At 40.7% G+C, this 16,159-nt stretch overlaps 2 protein-coding genes across 8 annotated transcripts in view; both read left to right on the forward strand.

Moving 5' to 3' along the window:
* Positions 1-363: 363 nt before the first annotated feature.
* Positions 364-1,233, forward strand: LOC111168070 (diphthamide biosynthesis protein 3-like). Its single transcript, XM_089914200.1, has one exon. The coding sequence runs from the start codon at positions 437-439 to the stop codon at positions 755-757; it is 321 nt and encodes a 106-aa protein (XP_089770326.1). The 5' UTR covers positions 364-436; the 3' UTR covers positions 758-1,233.
* Positions 1,234-13,254: 12,021 nt separating this feature from the next.
* Positions 13,255-16,159, forward strand: part of SIK2 (salt inducible kinase 2) — a 129,022-nt gene continuing 126,117 nt past the window's right edge. For 3 of the 7 annotated variants that reach the window (XM_089915528.1, XM_022561599.3, XM_022561600.2), the window contains exon 1: positions 13,258-13,549. In XM_089915528.1, coding sequence (XP_089771654.1) covers positions 13,415-13,549 — 135 coding nt within the window. In that variant the 5' untranslated portion in view covers positions 13,258-13,414. Of the gene's footprint in view, positions 13,550-16,159 lie in introns of all 7 variants that reach the window. The other 4 variants (XM_089915527.1, XM_089915526.1, XR_016393927.1 and 1 more) reach the window with 2 other exon arrangements.

Genomic DNA, 16,159 nt, shown 5'->3' on the forward strand with positions numbered 1-16,159 from the left:
CTTATGCCTCTACTTTCTTTTTCTTGCCTTATTGCACTAGCTAAAACTGTCAATACAAGGTTGAATAGAAATGACGGTACTGGGCACCCTTAATCATTCCCAATGTTAAATGGAATGCTCCTACTGTTTCCCCATGTTTGCCATAACATAATTTTCCTTCATTAGGTTAAGCAAATTCTTGATTTGCTAAGAATTTTTATCATGAATTTATGCTCGATTTCTATGAAATATTTCTCAAAACCTTTTAAGATAATCATGTTATTTTGTCCTTAAAGCTGTTAATGTTGTGAACTACATGGTATATTTTACTTTTATACTCTGTTGAACTTAGTTTGCAAATATTTTATTTAGGATTTCTACACTTAAAATCCTCAGGAAATTATCTGTAATTTTCTTTTCTCATATTATCCTTTTCTTGTTTGAAAATCAAGATTATATGGCCAAGTTGGACATGCCCTGGCCTGGGTCGGACAGCGGAGGTGACAGACCTCTGCTGGCCCCAGTAATGATGGCGATGTTTCACAACGAGGTGGAGACTGAGGACTTCCAACATGACGAGGACTCGGAGAAGTACTTCTACCCCTGCCCATGTGGGAGTAACTTCTGCAACACCAAGGAAGATCTGGAGAATAGGGAAGACGTGGTAATGTGCCTTAGCTGGTCTCTCATTATAAAAGTGACTTATGACAAAAATCAGTTTACATGTGGAGAGACAGTCCCAGCCCCTTCTACCAACGAAGAACTAGTTAAATGTTGAAGAAGACTTTAGGACTCCAAAGCCTGAACTTTGGGGAATGAGCCAAGATGGAAAACTCAAATGCAAAGTCACTGACTTCTTCATGGTGACAGTCAAACTTTAGTTTGCTGGTCCATAGAGTGTGGATTCTTCCCATTGGCTGCCAAGTTGAAGAAGCAAGTCCACCACATGACATACCTGGATTTTATACCTAGAACTTTGAATTGGACGTGCTCTTAATTTTCCATCCAAACTTAAAGAAGATAATTTCAAATCAGTGCTTTCTTTCTCTCAGTTTTGTTATTTTTATATCTTACACCTAATTACTTCATTATCTGATAACAGCTTCATCTACCTCAAAGTCATTAGGATTCTTTAATTTAAAGAGAGATTTTAGGGTTTCGCTGGTGGTGCAGTGGTTGAGAGTCCGCCTGCCGATGCAGGGGACACGGGTTCGTGCCCCGGTCCGGGAAGATCCCACATGCCGCAGAGCGACTAAGCCTGTGAGTGATGGTCACTGAGCCTGCGCGTCTGGAGCCTGTGCTCTGCAACGGGAGAGGCCACAGCAGTGAGAGGCCCGCGTACCGCAAAAAAAAAAAAAAAAAGAGAGAGAGATTTTATTTTTTAGTTGGTTAAAAAAAAAGATTATATGGCCTCATAAATAAGTTGGGAGTATTCCCTCCTTTTCTAGTCTTTATTACAGTTTGTACTAAGTTTAATATGGTATGTTCCTTGAAAGTTTAGTAGAATTGCCTGCGAAACCACTTGGCCTAAAGTTTTATTTGTGAGATGATTTTTTAAATTGCTTTAATTTCTTAAAGTTATGGCACTATTAAGGCCTTCTATTTCTTCTTAACTCATTTGGTAGATTATATTTTTCTAGGAAGTTGTCCATTTCATTTTCTTCAAATGCATTTCTATAGTGTGGAGATGATATTACAAACAATAACATTGACATATTTTGCTCTCATCTCATTCATGCTCCAGACTCCTGAGGTTTTAAAGTTGAGATTAAAAGATGATAAGAAAATACTAGTTTTTAAATTACTTTTCTTTTTTTTCCTTGATCACTCTTGCCACAGGCTTGCCTATTTTATTAGTTTTTTCAAAGAATCAACTTTTGGCTCTGTTGATCTTCTGTATTGTTACTTTTGTTTCCATTTCATTAATTTTGCTATTATTTTACTCATCCTTCCTTCTACTTTCTTTAAATTTATTCTGGTTTTTTTTTCTATCTTAAAAAAGTGTCTAACTTAAAGACACCACCTTTTGATATTGTGTAGAACTTAACTCTAGGTTATGGTAGACATAATTTCTCATTTTCTTTTCTTTGGTCTTTGGTAGTTTTTGAAAGACAACACCAAACTTTATCCAAGTATTTAATTATCTTTATGTCATACACCTCTAGTAGCATCTCCTGGATTTGCTTCTTTTCTTATTTGAGGACCTTTTCCAATACTCTTTTCAATATGGGTCTTTGTGTGACAAACCTTTTGAGACCTTATGTGTCCGAAAATATTTTTATTATACCCTCACATTTAAATGACAATTTGGCTGGATATAAATTTAGGCTCAATGTTCTTTTGTCTTTTCAATATTTTAAAAATATTACCATTATCTTCTTTTTGCTCATGAAAAGTCTGAGATCCTGGTGATTCTTATTCCTTGGTGATTGATCTGCTCTATCTCTCTAGAAAATTTTAGAATTTTATTTTTGCCTGTAAAACTTCCATTTCATTATAATATTGCCAGGGTTAGTTTCTTCTTATTGCTCTTGTTTGGAACTGCATAAATACATCATCATTCATCTTTCTTTAATTCTAGGAAATTTATTTCCATTTCTTCAAGTATTTCCTCTTCTTCCTTTTTATTTTCCTCTTCTCCTGACACTCCTATTTTCTGTGAGTTGAAGTTCACATTCCAATTCAATCTTCTTTATCTCTTAGCTTTTATTTCATATATTCTTTTTTTTTTTTTTTTTTGGTGTGTGGGGGGGTACTCGGGCCTCTCACTGTTGTGGCCTCTCCCGTTGCAGAGCACATGGACACGCAGGCTCAGCAGCCATGGCTCACGGGCCCAGCCATTCCGCGGCATGTGGGATCTTCCCAGACCGGGGCACGAACCTGTGTCCCCTGCATCGGCAGGCGGACTCTCAACCACTGTGCCACCAGGGAAGCCTTATTTCATATATTCTTTTTCTTTATTCTTCCTTTCTTCCTTCCAGGAGAGCTCTTTAATCTGATCTTCTAGCTCACTAATTTGTTTTTCAGCTACATCTATTATAGCATCCATCTCTGTTCTTTCTACTATTATGAACATAATTTTCATGCCTAGTATTTCCTCTTGACTTTTATGATTTCCTTATCAGTTATTTATTATGCTTATTTTATATTTGTTAACCATTGGATTTAACGTATTTGCTTTCTGGTGGCATCTGTAATCCAGGTTGTTGCTTTCTTTTCAAGTAGTTTTTCTCCTGAGATATCTCATTACCTTGGCCTTTGAGCATATATTTCTCTGATGCTATCAGTTGTTCTGTCTTAGCATTTGGTACGGGAAAAGACCAAAGGGCATATCCCAATCTGTGTCAACATCCAGTGAGATCAAGGAGAGGGGGAGGGATAACATTAAGGTGGAGAACTCCAAGCACCAGACTACATAATTAATTGCTCAGGCTGTGTATCATGCCACCAAATAACACTTAAGATCAAGGCACTACTTTTAGAACCCATCCCACCCTCCACCCCTCAAGGAGAAGCAGCCTTAAAAGGAAGTACTCCTAGGTGCTAGAGGGAGTTGAGGGTAGAGGGAGGTGTGAATAAACGTTCAAGGTCCATCAATCCCCACCAGTTTTCCACACTCTGGCTTCTGTTCTGCCCTGATTGTTATTCTTGAGGACACTTAGACCAGCAGTCTGAGCCTCTATCGCTAATTTCCACACAACTCTCCTGCCCTAGGCTTCAGATGTACACACACACACACACACACACACACACACACACACACACACACACCAGTTCAAAACAGGCTTCCTTGTCCCTGGGGATTTCTCTGGAGTTTTTCCCCAGTATTTCCTACAGTTCCTCTGAGATTGATCTTGGGGTCAGCAGCCAGCCTGTGGTAATTCTCTACCTTGGCAAAATTGGAGGTTTTACATAGGTTTATATTAGACAAAATTGTGAAACAAGTATACTCTGGAACTTTAGGTGCAACGGGACAGCCCAATATTCAAAATCTCCATTACAACGCTTGCCTACCTGAGCCTCCCTTTCCCATCATCAGCCAAAGGTCTCTGCTATTCCTAATGGTCTTCATATTCCATTAATGATGCTTATCTTTTCCCTATGCAAACACCGAATTAACCCAATCATGAAGCTAACGGAAAAAAATGAGAATAGCAGAGTAGAAGGAGGCCTAGAGACTTTCTCTCCAGGTAACAAAAGTGCATTTCTATAGTGGTTTTTGGAAGGCTATTCATTTACTTTGTTTAATCCAAAGGAATAAGGTTGTGTATAAGGAAGGAGTAGGCTGCTGGAGGAGACTTTTTAGACAAATATAATCTTTCAGCTTTCACATTTCACTGCGTATAATCACACATCCATATAACATTATAATTCTTATTAATGCTTATAAGCTAACAACAACAATAGCATGTCAACTTTTCCCACTTTAAGTCTAATGGATCAAAATGTACTTCATGATTTATAGGACCTTATGTAATATGGTCCTAATCTACCCTTTCAGCCCCATGCCTCTATCTCTATTCTTCTATTCAGTTGGAATGTTTTCAGCTTCTTCCCACCTCAAGATATTCAGAAATCTTTTACTTACACTGGTAAGTCTCTCCCCACCTGTCATCCCCTGGCTTACTCCTACTGATTCTTCAGCTCTCACCTTAAATGTCACTTCCTTAGGAAAACTTCTTGACCCCAACCCCCCAGACTGAATCAGGATCCCATGTTACACAAACTCATAGCAAGCAGTAGTTTTCCTTTAGAGAATTTATCATAATTATAGTTAACTAGTGAAATATGTGAAGAAGAGGAGAATTGGTATAATATACTGCGAAGCAGAAAATAAAGAATTTTTATTCATTTTTTTGAACACATATATACTGAAAACTTACTGTGTTCCAGGCATTGTGTTAAGTAACTGGGAATACAGTGGGGAAAGAGGTAGACCATTCTTCTTCACTTTAATCATCCATTCTTGAGGATATCCCCTGGATATTAGGATCACCTAAAATAATATCTCATTCAAATATACTAGCATAGACATAACTCCTTCTCAAGAAATTTCATGTCCTTACTCTCATCTCATTTATGCTCTAGACGCTTGAGCCCTCCATTTGCCCATCAGTCTCCCTTCCTTTTCTTATCTTCACTTTTTTCTCTATCCCGACTACATGATACTTGTTTTCAGTGTTTTTTCTTGCCAAATCCTCAACTCCCTTGACATTCTGTAGGATCCACTCAGCAAGCTTAAGCCCTGTATCAATCTGACACCCAGGCGACCAAACGTGGTTACAAAAAGTCCCATGACCATGTGGATTGGTATTTCTACCAATTCATGTTTTTCTCACTTCAGCTGGAGATTCTTATTGATCAGGAAGTTTTCTATGTGTTCTAATCAATTTCCTCTCCCATTCTCATAGCAGCTTTTTCAAACTTTCACAACTCATCTATATGCTCCAATGCCCCACTCTAACACTGCGGATAATCTGCTTCTTACTTCACAGAGGAAACCGATGCCAAGAGTAAACTTCCTGGACTGCAAACTACCTACTTACCTGCCGTCAAAATTGCCCTTGCTTCCTTCCCCCACCCACATCAGAGTAAAGGAGGCATCTCACCTCCTGACTCTTGCATTCAAGATTTCATTGCCTTCCATAGATGATCTCTAATCACCTTTATTTCAATCTTTCTCTCTTCTTACTGTTTCCAAAAATGCTCAACTTCTACCATTTAAAAATAAAACAAAACACAAAACTTCTCTTGACTCTGCATCCTCTTCTATCTTCGTTCCTCCACAGATAAATTTCTTGAAAGAACAGTCTACATTCACTCTTCTTCACCTCTTCCCACTCACACCAGTTTGGCTTCCGCCCTCAGTACTTTGAAATCCTCTGCAAAGATCATCAATTATCTCTTCATGACTAAATCCAATGAATTCATCTTTATCTTGCTTGACATCTTTTCAGAGATTGAAAGTACTCCCTTCTTCTTGAAGTTCTCCTCCTTTAAACTCTCTTTTCCCTAGACTTTTAAAAAATATTTTCCCATCTTGATCCATTCTCCTTTTATTTCTCTGGCCTCTCCTCCTTGGCAGGGAGGCATACTTCTCCCTATTTGCCCACTCCTGTGAGTGCTAAACAAATGCTGTAGGATTCTGTCTTCTCCTTAACTCTTTTTGAGGGGGAGGTAGGGGGGGAGTTTTTAATTGGCTTGTTTTTGTATTTTATTATCTTTAGACCAGGAACTAAGCAAATGAATATATTCCTCAGTCTTGAAGACCAAAAATAAATGCAAATTTTAAGATAACTTTTGTAGTTACAAATATAAGAAATTTAAATTCAACAAACACTTAATCTAAAAGTATCTGCTAAGGTTAGGTTAAAATTAATAGTCACCAAAATTGGATACGATTATATTTAAAAACTGAAACTTACATATTCACAGCTCCCAAAATATACCTACGAAACCAAAAAGAACAGGTCCAAAAAGAACTAGTTAGAGGCTAATATAGTGCCAGTTTTCATAATATAACACACTTTCCAAGACTGAAGATTAGAAAAGAATGACTCTTTACTTGTAAGGTTTATTCCCTTAAGAGATGAGTCACAATGGCAAAAACTCAAAACCTGGCCCCCATGAATCTGTGGGCTTATCTCCCTGAGCTGTAAGTAATAGGCTCCTAGACTAGACTAGCAGAAGGCAATAAGTAGCTGCAAAATTGTTTCCTTCAATCTTGATATTCCCATTGCATGATACCATCCACATCCTTGACTTCAACTATCAGTACCCTCAAGTCTCTAAATTTTCAGCCTAGATCTCCTCACCAAGCTCCAGAATTATGTATCCAGAACTTGTAAATGGCAGGGCAGAATATCTGACTCCTAGCACAACTCATTTTGCTTCAGTAGACAGACATAATATATATTGATTTCTACAATGATTTAACAGGCTTTCAGAGTATCTTTATATGTATTAGAGAAATAAGGACTGAATGTCTGAATGAAATTGATTATATGCCCTTTGAGGGCTGGGTCCTTACTTCACCCACCTTAGTGCCCAGCAGAGTGAATGGCACGTGGTAAGCTCTCAGTAACTGATTACATCTGTTCACTCCTGTTAAAAACCTGGTAGCAATCTTCAGCATCCCTCTCCCGATCCTTACATCTCATCGCTGCCACAGTTGGAATCCATCGCTCCAGCAGTTTCCTGCCCAGCTGCAACTTTGCAGCAGTCTGGCTAGAAGGGGAAGAAGGAGCCCTCCATGACCTGGTCCCACGTATCTTCCCGTTCTATCTGTGGACACTCTCATCGAGTCTCGACATTCACAACTGATGGTAGGTACCTGAGCACATCTTGTCTCTTCATACCTTCGGGACCATTGCTCATGCTGTTTTGTCTTCAAATGCTCGTCCGATCTTTTTTCAGCTGGCTAACTCTTAGTAGGATTTACAACTCAAGTTTCATCTTTTAGAAGCCTCTCCTGCGAACCTTTAAACTTAATCAACTCTCCTCTGAGCTCCCTGTGCAAACCTCTTAACTCTCACCTCTTTAAGTATTTGTTTATGTATCCGCCCTCCTCATAGTAATCCTTTGAGGCAGGTGGACTGTTTAACAGATGAGAAATTGAGGCAGAAAAAGGCTAAGCAACTTTCCCAAGGTCACCAGCTAGTAAGTAGTAGACCTACAAGTCATACCTCAGCTATCAGATTTCAGAGTTCCCATTCTAAACCATAAATTCTCAAGGAGAGAGACTGCACCTTATTCATGTTTGCATCCCCAGTGTCTACCATGGTGCATAGCACATAAATGCAATAAATGTCAAACTAAACGGCATTTGTTGAATTCTGCTGAAAAGTTAAAGGAATTTAAAAAATGACTTAAGATATGATCCTTACCCTCAAAGAAGTGCACAACTTAGTGGGGTTAAGGAAGATTAGTAAAATACTGCAATAATAGAAAAGAATGAGCTAAAGGGAAATTAACTGAGAGTGGGGTAGTTTATATATTGAAACACTGGTATTAGAATGTTGAGGACCCTCTTTAAAATCTTACCCCAGCAGTACTAGACATAGGATCTTCCTGGAACTCATGGTTATATGAAAATTCAAATCAAGTGAATGTTGACACATAAATTGTTGGAAGTCAAATTAGAAGATGTCTAGTGACAAGCTCTAAAAGTCCGGCCCAGGCTTTGCCCTATTCACTAGTTTACCAATCCAGTTATGAACCTACTATGAGCCATACACTTGTACTAGGAGTGGTGATACAAAGAATAATGACTGCAATAATGACATAGAAAATGATGGTAGAATTTGCAAATGACTCAGAGAACTAAGATTAGGTAACATGATAGATGGCAGAGTGAAGAATCAAAATAATTTTATTATCTGGAACAGTAAGCAAAATCAACAAGATGACATTTTAACTATCAGAATTTCCATTTACATTTTTAAAAAAGCAATTACCCAAGAAAATGGTAACAATAATTGTTATTTTGAAAGACCCAGAGGTTTAAGTTGGCTTTAATCTTAACTGTAGGCTGTGGCTGCTAAAAAAGAAAAATAGCACAATCTTTGGCTGCACTCGTACCAGCAGAGTGTCTAGATCAAAGGAGGGACTAGTCAATGGCCAGTATTCGATACTGCTTAGACTGCGCCTGGGTTACCACATTCAGTTTTGGGAATGATACTTTAAGAGAGACTTTGACAAACCAGAGTGCAGTGAAGCACAAGAAGAAAGAGTAGTGGGCTAGAAACATAGTCAACTAGCTAGCAAATTTAGGAATGTTTTGCTTGGAGAACTGAAGAAAGAATATTTTCTACTGATATGAACTGTCCCACATAGATTACATGTGAGACATGTAGTGAAGCATGAAGTATGAAACAGTAAACCAACGCTTGATGCCATCTGTCAAGTGTCTAGGGATTTCTGTATCAGATGGGAAGATGAACTCATATGATTCTAAGATCCCTTTAAAATTTAAGATCCTGAGGAAATCTGTCATCTGGGAGGAGACACAAAATTTTTGAAATTATTTCAAAAGTTTAGAGAGAACCATACATTTTTTCATTTAGAGAAGCTCCATCACAGCTAAAACCACACTTAAAAAGTTAAAACCAGGGCATGGTTACCCATCCCTTAAAAGAGCCAAAGAAAGCTTTCCTTAAATAATGTCAGTCCTCTAGTTTAGTTCCATAATGGTACCTTAAACATAGTGGCACCCACATGTTCATTAACCTGACAGATTTATGCATATTTCAGGAATACCTGTATTTTATAATAATAACAAGTACTTGTAATTGGCACAGGTCAGTGATTTGGATTTTTCTGATGTACTTTCTACCTTCTGTAATATAAAAAACAAAGTATTCATTCTAGCTTTGTAACCTATTTTTTTCTAAGCAAAGTCATTTAATAAAGCCTTCACCAATTTTCAATTTGAACTAACTCTAAATTCAGGCCTGAGCCTACCAGTGTATTGACTTTTCTTCGGTCCTGAAATGATCAAACAGTAAAAATGCAGATGTTGTTCATGATCAAGGAAATATACGATACCTATTTTGTTTTTCAAGTTCATGGGATCTGCTTCAGCAAAATATGTACAACACTATGAGCCACGAAGTTTTCTTTCCTCATATTTCAAATTATTTTTTCATTACCTCTTTGCTAACTCCTCTCCCATTCCACATTTTTATTCTAAGTCCATTTTATTCTAAGTATGTTATAGAATTAATTCTTATCTCAGACTTTCACCATTTTCTTAATTCGTTCTATGAGTACATACTTTTGCTTTTTAAAGTGTAATCTTAACATTTTTTTTAGCAACTCAATGGCAAATATAGTGGACTCACAGCCTTAGCTGGGAATGTTGCATTTTAAAGGCCAAGCAGATAGGAAATTTGATGACTAGAGCACTCTACCTCACCGATACAAAAACTGGAGATGAAAAAGGTGGGAATTGTATGAAGCCTCTCTTATTTTCCCTTTTCTCCCTTTTTCCTTATTCTTTTTCCCAAGGGGCAGGGTGGTGGTGGTGTGTGTGCATGGGGGTGGGGGGGGAGGGTGGAGTAGGGAGAGAGAAAGAGGAAAGAAGAGAAAAAAGAAAGAGAGAAAAAGGCAAGAGGAAAGCAAAACTTGGATAATATTAATAATTGCTAAACTGTATACAATTATCAATTAATGGAAGCAAAAGCACATAAGAGACATACGGGGTTGAAACTGGAGAGGGAGAAGATCTTTGGGACCTAGGAAACAGAGCTGAATCATGTATTCCAAGGTTGCAATATTCTAACAGTCCACATGTACTTCTTCAGGGTTACATTGACAACCTACCAGTAATTTTCACGCACCGCGATGAAGAGTGGCCCCCGCTCGCCGCAACTGGAGAAGGCCCTCGCACAGAAATGAAGACCCAACACAGCCAAAAATAAATAAAAATAAAATAATAAAAAAGAATAGTGAAGGGGAGAAGCACAGTGAGCAGGTGGAGGTCCCAAGAGCCAGACGATCTTACACAAAGAATATAAAATAAATAAAATAAATTAAATAATAACATAAAATTAATGAAATAAAATGTATACAAATATATATTAATTTTAATTTAAAAATTTTAAACTACAGAAGCGTTGCAAGAACAATACAATGAATTACCATATACCCTTTACCTAGATTTATCAATTTAACATTTTGCCACATTTGCCTTATCTATCTTTCCTAAACTATTTGAGAGCAGGTCACATATAACAAAACTTTTATCCCTAAATACTTCAGTGTGTATCTCTTAATAAGGGTACTCTTTTTCAAAACAACAGCACAAGCATAAAATTCAAAAAGCTTAACATTTAAATAATACTATTGGGACTTCCTTGGTGGCACAGTGGTTAAGAATCCGCCTGCCAATTCAGGGGACACGAGTTCGAGCCTTGGTCCAGGAAGATCCCACATGTGGTGGAGCAACTAAGCCTGTGCACCACAACTACTGAGCCTGTGTTCTAGAGCCTGCGAGCCACAACTACTGAAGCCCGTGCACCTAGAGCCCGTGCTCCGCAACAAGAGAAGCCACCACAATGAGAAGTCTGCACATCACAAGGAAGAGTAGCCCCCTCACCCCCCGCTCACTGCAACTAAAGAAAGCCCACGAGCAGCAATGAAGACTCAACGCAGCCAAAAATAAATAAATAAATTTATATAAATAAATAATATCCAATATGCAATCCATAGGCAAATTATCCAATATGCAATCCATAGGCAAATTTAATAGAAAATATTCCTTTCTAGCACTTTTCTCCCAATCCAGGGTCACATATTGCCTTTGGTGACATGTCTCTTTAATCTCTTAAATCTAGAACAGTTCCACAGTCTTTCAGGACACTGATCCAGACCAATGGTTGGATAGAATGTTTCTCAAGTTGCATTTTTTTCTGATTGTTTCTTTGTGATTAGATTCAGAAGATGTATTTTTGACAGGAATACTACAAAAGAGATACTGTATACTTCTCAGTACCTTACATCAGGAGGTACATCATGTCATTTTGTCCCATAATTGGTGACATTAACTTTGACCATTTAGTTATGGTGGTGTGTGAGATTTCTCCACAGTGAAAGTACTGTTTTTATCCCTTTGTAATGAATAAGAAATTAGAGGATACTTTGAGATTGTGTAAACATCCTTTTCCCCAGCAAAATTTCACCCAATGATTTTTAACATCTATTGATAATTCTATCTGAGTCAATTACTACTATAATGGTTGAAAAATGGTGATTTCCTAATTTCATCATTTCTTGTGTGTATATTAGTTGACATTCCACTATCAAGAATTGTCATTTCTTCCCCCCCCAATACTTATTTAACATTGTAAGAACAAGTAAGCACCCATGGATTCTTTTTTTTTAATTCATTGTTATAATCCATTTCCATCATTATTCATTCGTGATGCTCAAATTGTCCCAGATGGGTAAGTAGAGGTACCTTCAAACTGGCTCCTGTTTCCTTTTTTTTTTTTTTTTTTTGAGGTACGCGGGCTTCTCACTGTTGTGGCCTCTCCCGTTGCAGAGCACAGGCTCCGGATGCGCAGGTTCAGCGGCCATGGCCCACGGGCCTAGCCGCTCCGCGGCATGTGGGATCTTCCCGGACCGGGGCACGAATGCATCGTGTCCCCTGCATCGGCAGGCGGACTCTCAACCACTGCGCCACCAAGGAAGCCCTCCTGTTTCCTTTTGACACGTCCTCATCGTTCTTTGAAAATCTTGCTTTATGGGACAAGATTTTCAAGGGCATTTTATACTTTCCCTCCCTCTGTCTGGGAATCAGCCATTTCTCCAGAGTCTGGTTCCTTTTATTGGAGACTGGCATTTAGAAACCAAGGTCTAAGGACACATAATATGTTTCAAAATATTAAAATAACACTGTATCTGTTTCCTTGGGTCACCATATGGAAGATTGGTGAGGCGATATGCAATCCTGATTCTAGCATTACCTGTGTGACCTTGGCAATTCCCTGCATTCCCTGGGGTTGATTCCTCATCTGAAAATAAATTGGATTAAGTAAGTATTTCTTAACCTTTTCCTGGTCACCAACATGTTTGAGAATCTGATAAAACTAGAGTCCCATCTCCCCAGAGGCAAGCTCAAAGAGGCAAAAAATTGCACACATTTTAGGGGGTTCGGTCTCCAAAGCCCATTTGAGGCTTCAAATCCCTGGATTAGGTGATCTCCAAGGTCTCATCAACGCTGACATTCTGTGAGTCTACAAGCGCCCGCGATGCTGTCAGAATGATTCTTAAGAGACATCAAATTTGGAGGGATTTATATAGAAACAGATGAAAAAGGATACAAAGAAAGGAGCCTGTGAGCAATGCATTGCTCAGCCACAGTTCTTTGCCCTTTCCAAATTTAGGACGCACAGTAGTCATAGGTGAGAGGTTTTGGCGGGAAGGTCCCCGGGTGGGCGGGGAACGCCGGGGTGGGGTAAGGAGACCCGAGCCAGACCCAGGTTTCTGCAGCCCTCCGCTCCGCCCACCAGGGCTCGCTCTTGCCCTTCGGCTGGGTGGCCGAGGATCTGGGCGGGCCGGGCTGCTATCCCGCCCCTGGCAGCGGCGAGGCAACGGGGAGCATGGAGGGCGCCGGAGCCCGGAAGAAACGCGCCGTCCAAGCCCCGCCCATCTGCCTTCCCTCACACCCGCCCGCCCGCGGACGTCCGCGGTGCTCCGGTCGCCATGGTGACCAATCGAGGCCCAGTCCCGCCCCCGCCGCTCTTCCCCGGCCCCCTGACGTCGGCGCACGTCAGCGGCGGCGCGCGCCTGGCTGGGCCCTGCGGAGCGGGAGGGACTGAGCGAAGGAGTGAGCGGAGCGGCCGTCGCCCGAGCGGAGCTGAGCAGCCTGCCAGCCTGCCCGCCGCCCTCCAGCCCGCGCTCCAGTCCGCAGTGTCTAGCAGCGGGGCCCAGCATGGTCATGGCGGATGGCCCGAGGCACTTGCAGCGCGGGCCGGTCCGGGTGGGGTTCTACGAAATCGAGGGCACGCTGGGGAAAGGCAACTTCGCCGTGGTGAAGCTGGGGCGACACCGGATCACCAGGACGGAGGTGCGGCCCGGGGCTCGGCGGGAGCGTCCGAGGCGAGGGTTCTGGAGAGGAGCTTGACCGAGAGGGGCGGCCGCAGCGGGGGCCTGGGGAGATCCGAGAGGCCGGGTCGCTAGCTGAGGCGAGAGGGCCTGGGAGTATGAGGACCCAGGAGGTCCAGGGGTCGGTGAGCGCCGCAGCGACCGGGGCCGCGTCACCCGGACCCCAGTGTCGTCCGATTGGAAGCCCGACCAGCAGGGGCTTTGCCTTTCCTAGGCCACCACCGTGACCACACGGAATTTCACCCAGAGCCTCCCACCCGAGCCGTGACCTGGTCTGTGGCCTCCGCTCTGGAGCCCAAGTTCCGCGTCTTCCCTGCTTTCAGCTGGGGGTGGGGTGGGAGGGGAAGTCTCCGTGTTCCTGGGCTGCGCGGTGAGAGACGTCGCCAGCCCCGAGGAGGGGACCGCCTGTGCTCGGACTCCCCGGACTGGGCTTCGCGCGGCTCCCGGGACCCCGGCGCCCCTCCCCCGCGCGAGGAAGGGGCCACTGGCCGGGAATGCCCGGGCCGCCACTGTCCATCTTCTCTCTCTCTTTTTGCCAGACAGTATCTCTGACTTAGTGTCAGGCTAGTTTGATCTCGTGCCTGAGGCATTTCCACCTATTACTCCAGACAATAGAGCTGGTTAAAATGGTCATCTCTGCATTTGCACAGTTGGTGGGTTGGTCTTTCTTATCCTAGGTTATCCCTTTACCAGGTGTGCATTCTGGCTGTGAGTACGCGTTCCTTAAGCCGCAGCATATTCTGCCTCTCTACTCATAAAGCCCTCGACTGCTTCCTGACGGTGAAGCTAGCATCCCCCCCTCCATTGCACATTCTAATGCACCGCATATTTTCTCGCAAGTCTCTGTTCTTACCTAACCCGCCCCCCCTTCCTTTCACTGCTTCGAGCTGCTCTCCTCAGGGTCTCTATTTTAAGACGTGCAAATTAAATACTTTAGAAAAACGGTAGAAACAAAACCGTTCTTTAGAATAAAACCTTGTGTTTTTGACGTACTCTGCTGTGCCTCGTTGTAGTTGTTCTGGAGTTTCACCCCTTTTCAGTTTTTTTCTTTCTTCCAGTTTTCATCCTATTCAGTGTTTCCCCTTATTAGTGCGAAATGTACCAGAGTTCGGATATGAACGTAGAATTCTTTTTCAGAATGGCTGTGTAAGGTAAAGGACATTTGAAAACTAGAGGGATTTTTGTAGCTGTTGTTCTTAGAAGTTTTGCTTAATGTGAAGAATTTCATTCCCAAAAGGAAGGGGCATATGTCATTGTGTCATCCTCACTTTTTGTCCTCCCCTGCTTATCCGGAGGCAGCCGAAATCCGGCTTATGTTTTTAGCATCAGGACCAAAATCACAAATTTTCCTCTCACAAATTTACCAGAGTTAGAAATTTAGGTTAAGTTTGTATTGATAAATAATGTGACTATAGTGAGATTACTTAATCTGATCCCAGCATTTTTAAAAACGAAGAAGTTAATTCCATTCCTCCAAAGAACGATGGCCCAATGCCATGCTATTTGTCCTTTAATTACATGAAAAGAAGGCATTTGTAATGTGTATTTTTATATGGGTCCTTGCTTAATGACTCTAAAAATCAAACAAATTTCACAAAGGACTTCTACAGAACTTTTGAACTAGATTGTTAGGTGGTTGAATTCCAAACCCATCAGCACATAACATTTTTTTCTCATCAGCTCTTATCAGTATTAATTGAAAGATTTAATTGTCAGCTGTTACTTATTAGGTCAAATTTAGGTAATATAGTATCTATTTAAGAACTGCTTAAGGGGAGCTGATAAGTGACTGACACTTTTTCTTGAGGTTGTCCTTTCAAACCGTAACTTTTAAACTGATACATTTTGTAGGGCTAGGGGGCAGTGTGGAGTAGTATCATGGTTTGGCTATCAGTGAGATCAACGCATTTGTAATTGAAGGCACAGGTCAGATCATTAAAGAGCACTCAGATCCTGAATTGTGTGCATAGTATATTTGTGTAAAATGATTTAAAGTAAAAGCTAAATTTCTAGTCCGTAGAACCCATCTATCGTTGCTTTTCTAAAGAAAGTGTTCTTAACATTTAAAAAGAAATAGTGTGAATTTAAGATGGGTGGGTATGAGTGTTGTGGTAATTTAGTGTAACTGGAGATATTAAAGATGAGAGGGGTGAGGGAGATAGCAAGGCATTAATGAAGAGAAAAGTTCCTGTACATGTCAAGTTTTATAAAGTTGCTCTGTGAACTTTTGTGGTAATTTTCGTTAAGAATTGTTTAGCACAGACGCAATTGTTTCTTACTGTAGTTTGCTATTTGTTAATGAGGATTTAAAGCAGTATTTTTTATCTTTATTCACTGGGTAAATATTTGTATCTTTAATAAATACAACAACTACCTCAAATACTATAAGTAAGATGGATAGTGGAAACTTTAAAGTGTTGTTTAACATTATTTGAGGTTCTCATTGCTGAACATACAGTAATTATAGTGAGAACAATTAATATGGCATAAAGAACAATATCAATAAAATATGATTATACTTACTGCTTAGAAAAATTTCTTCGATATAGTATGCACTGACATCAATATTAGT

Source organism: Delphinapterus leucas, chromosome 7 (assembly GCF_059928025.1).
Source record: "Delphinapterus leucas isolate spDelLeu-1000000601 "Yukka" chromosome 7, BTC_Dleu_Yukka2, whole genome shotgun sequence".
Lineage (NCBI taxonomy): Eukaryota > Metazoa > Chordata > Mammalia > Artiodactyla > Monodontidae > Delphinapterus > Delphinapterus leucas.

Coding starts and splice junctions, on each gene's coding strand:
- LOC111168070 (XM_089914200.1), top strand. CDS start 437: ATGGCCAAGTTGGACATGCCCTGGCCTGGGTCGGACAGCGGAGGTGAC.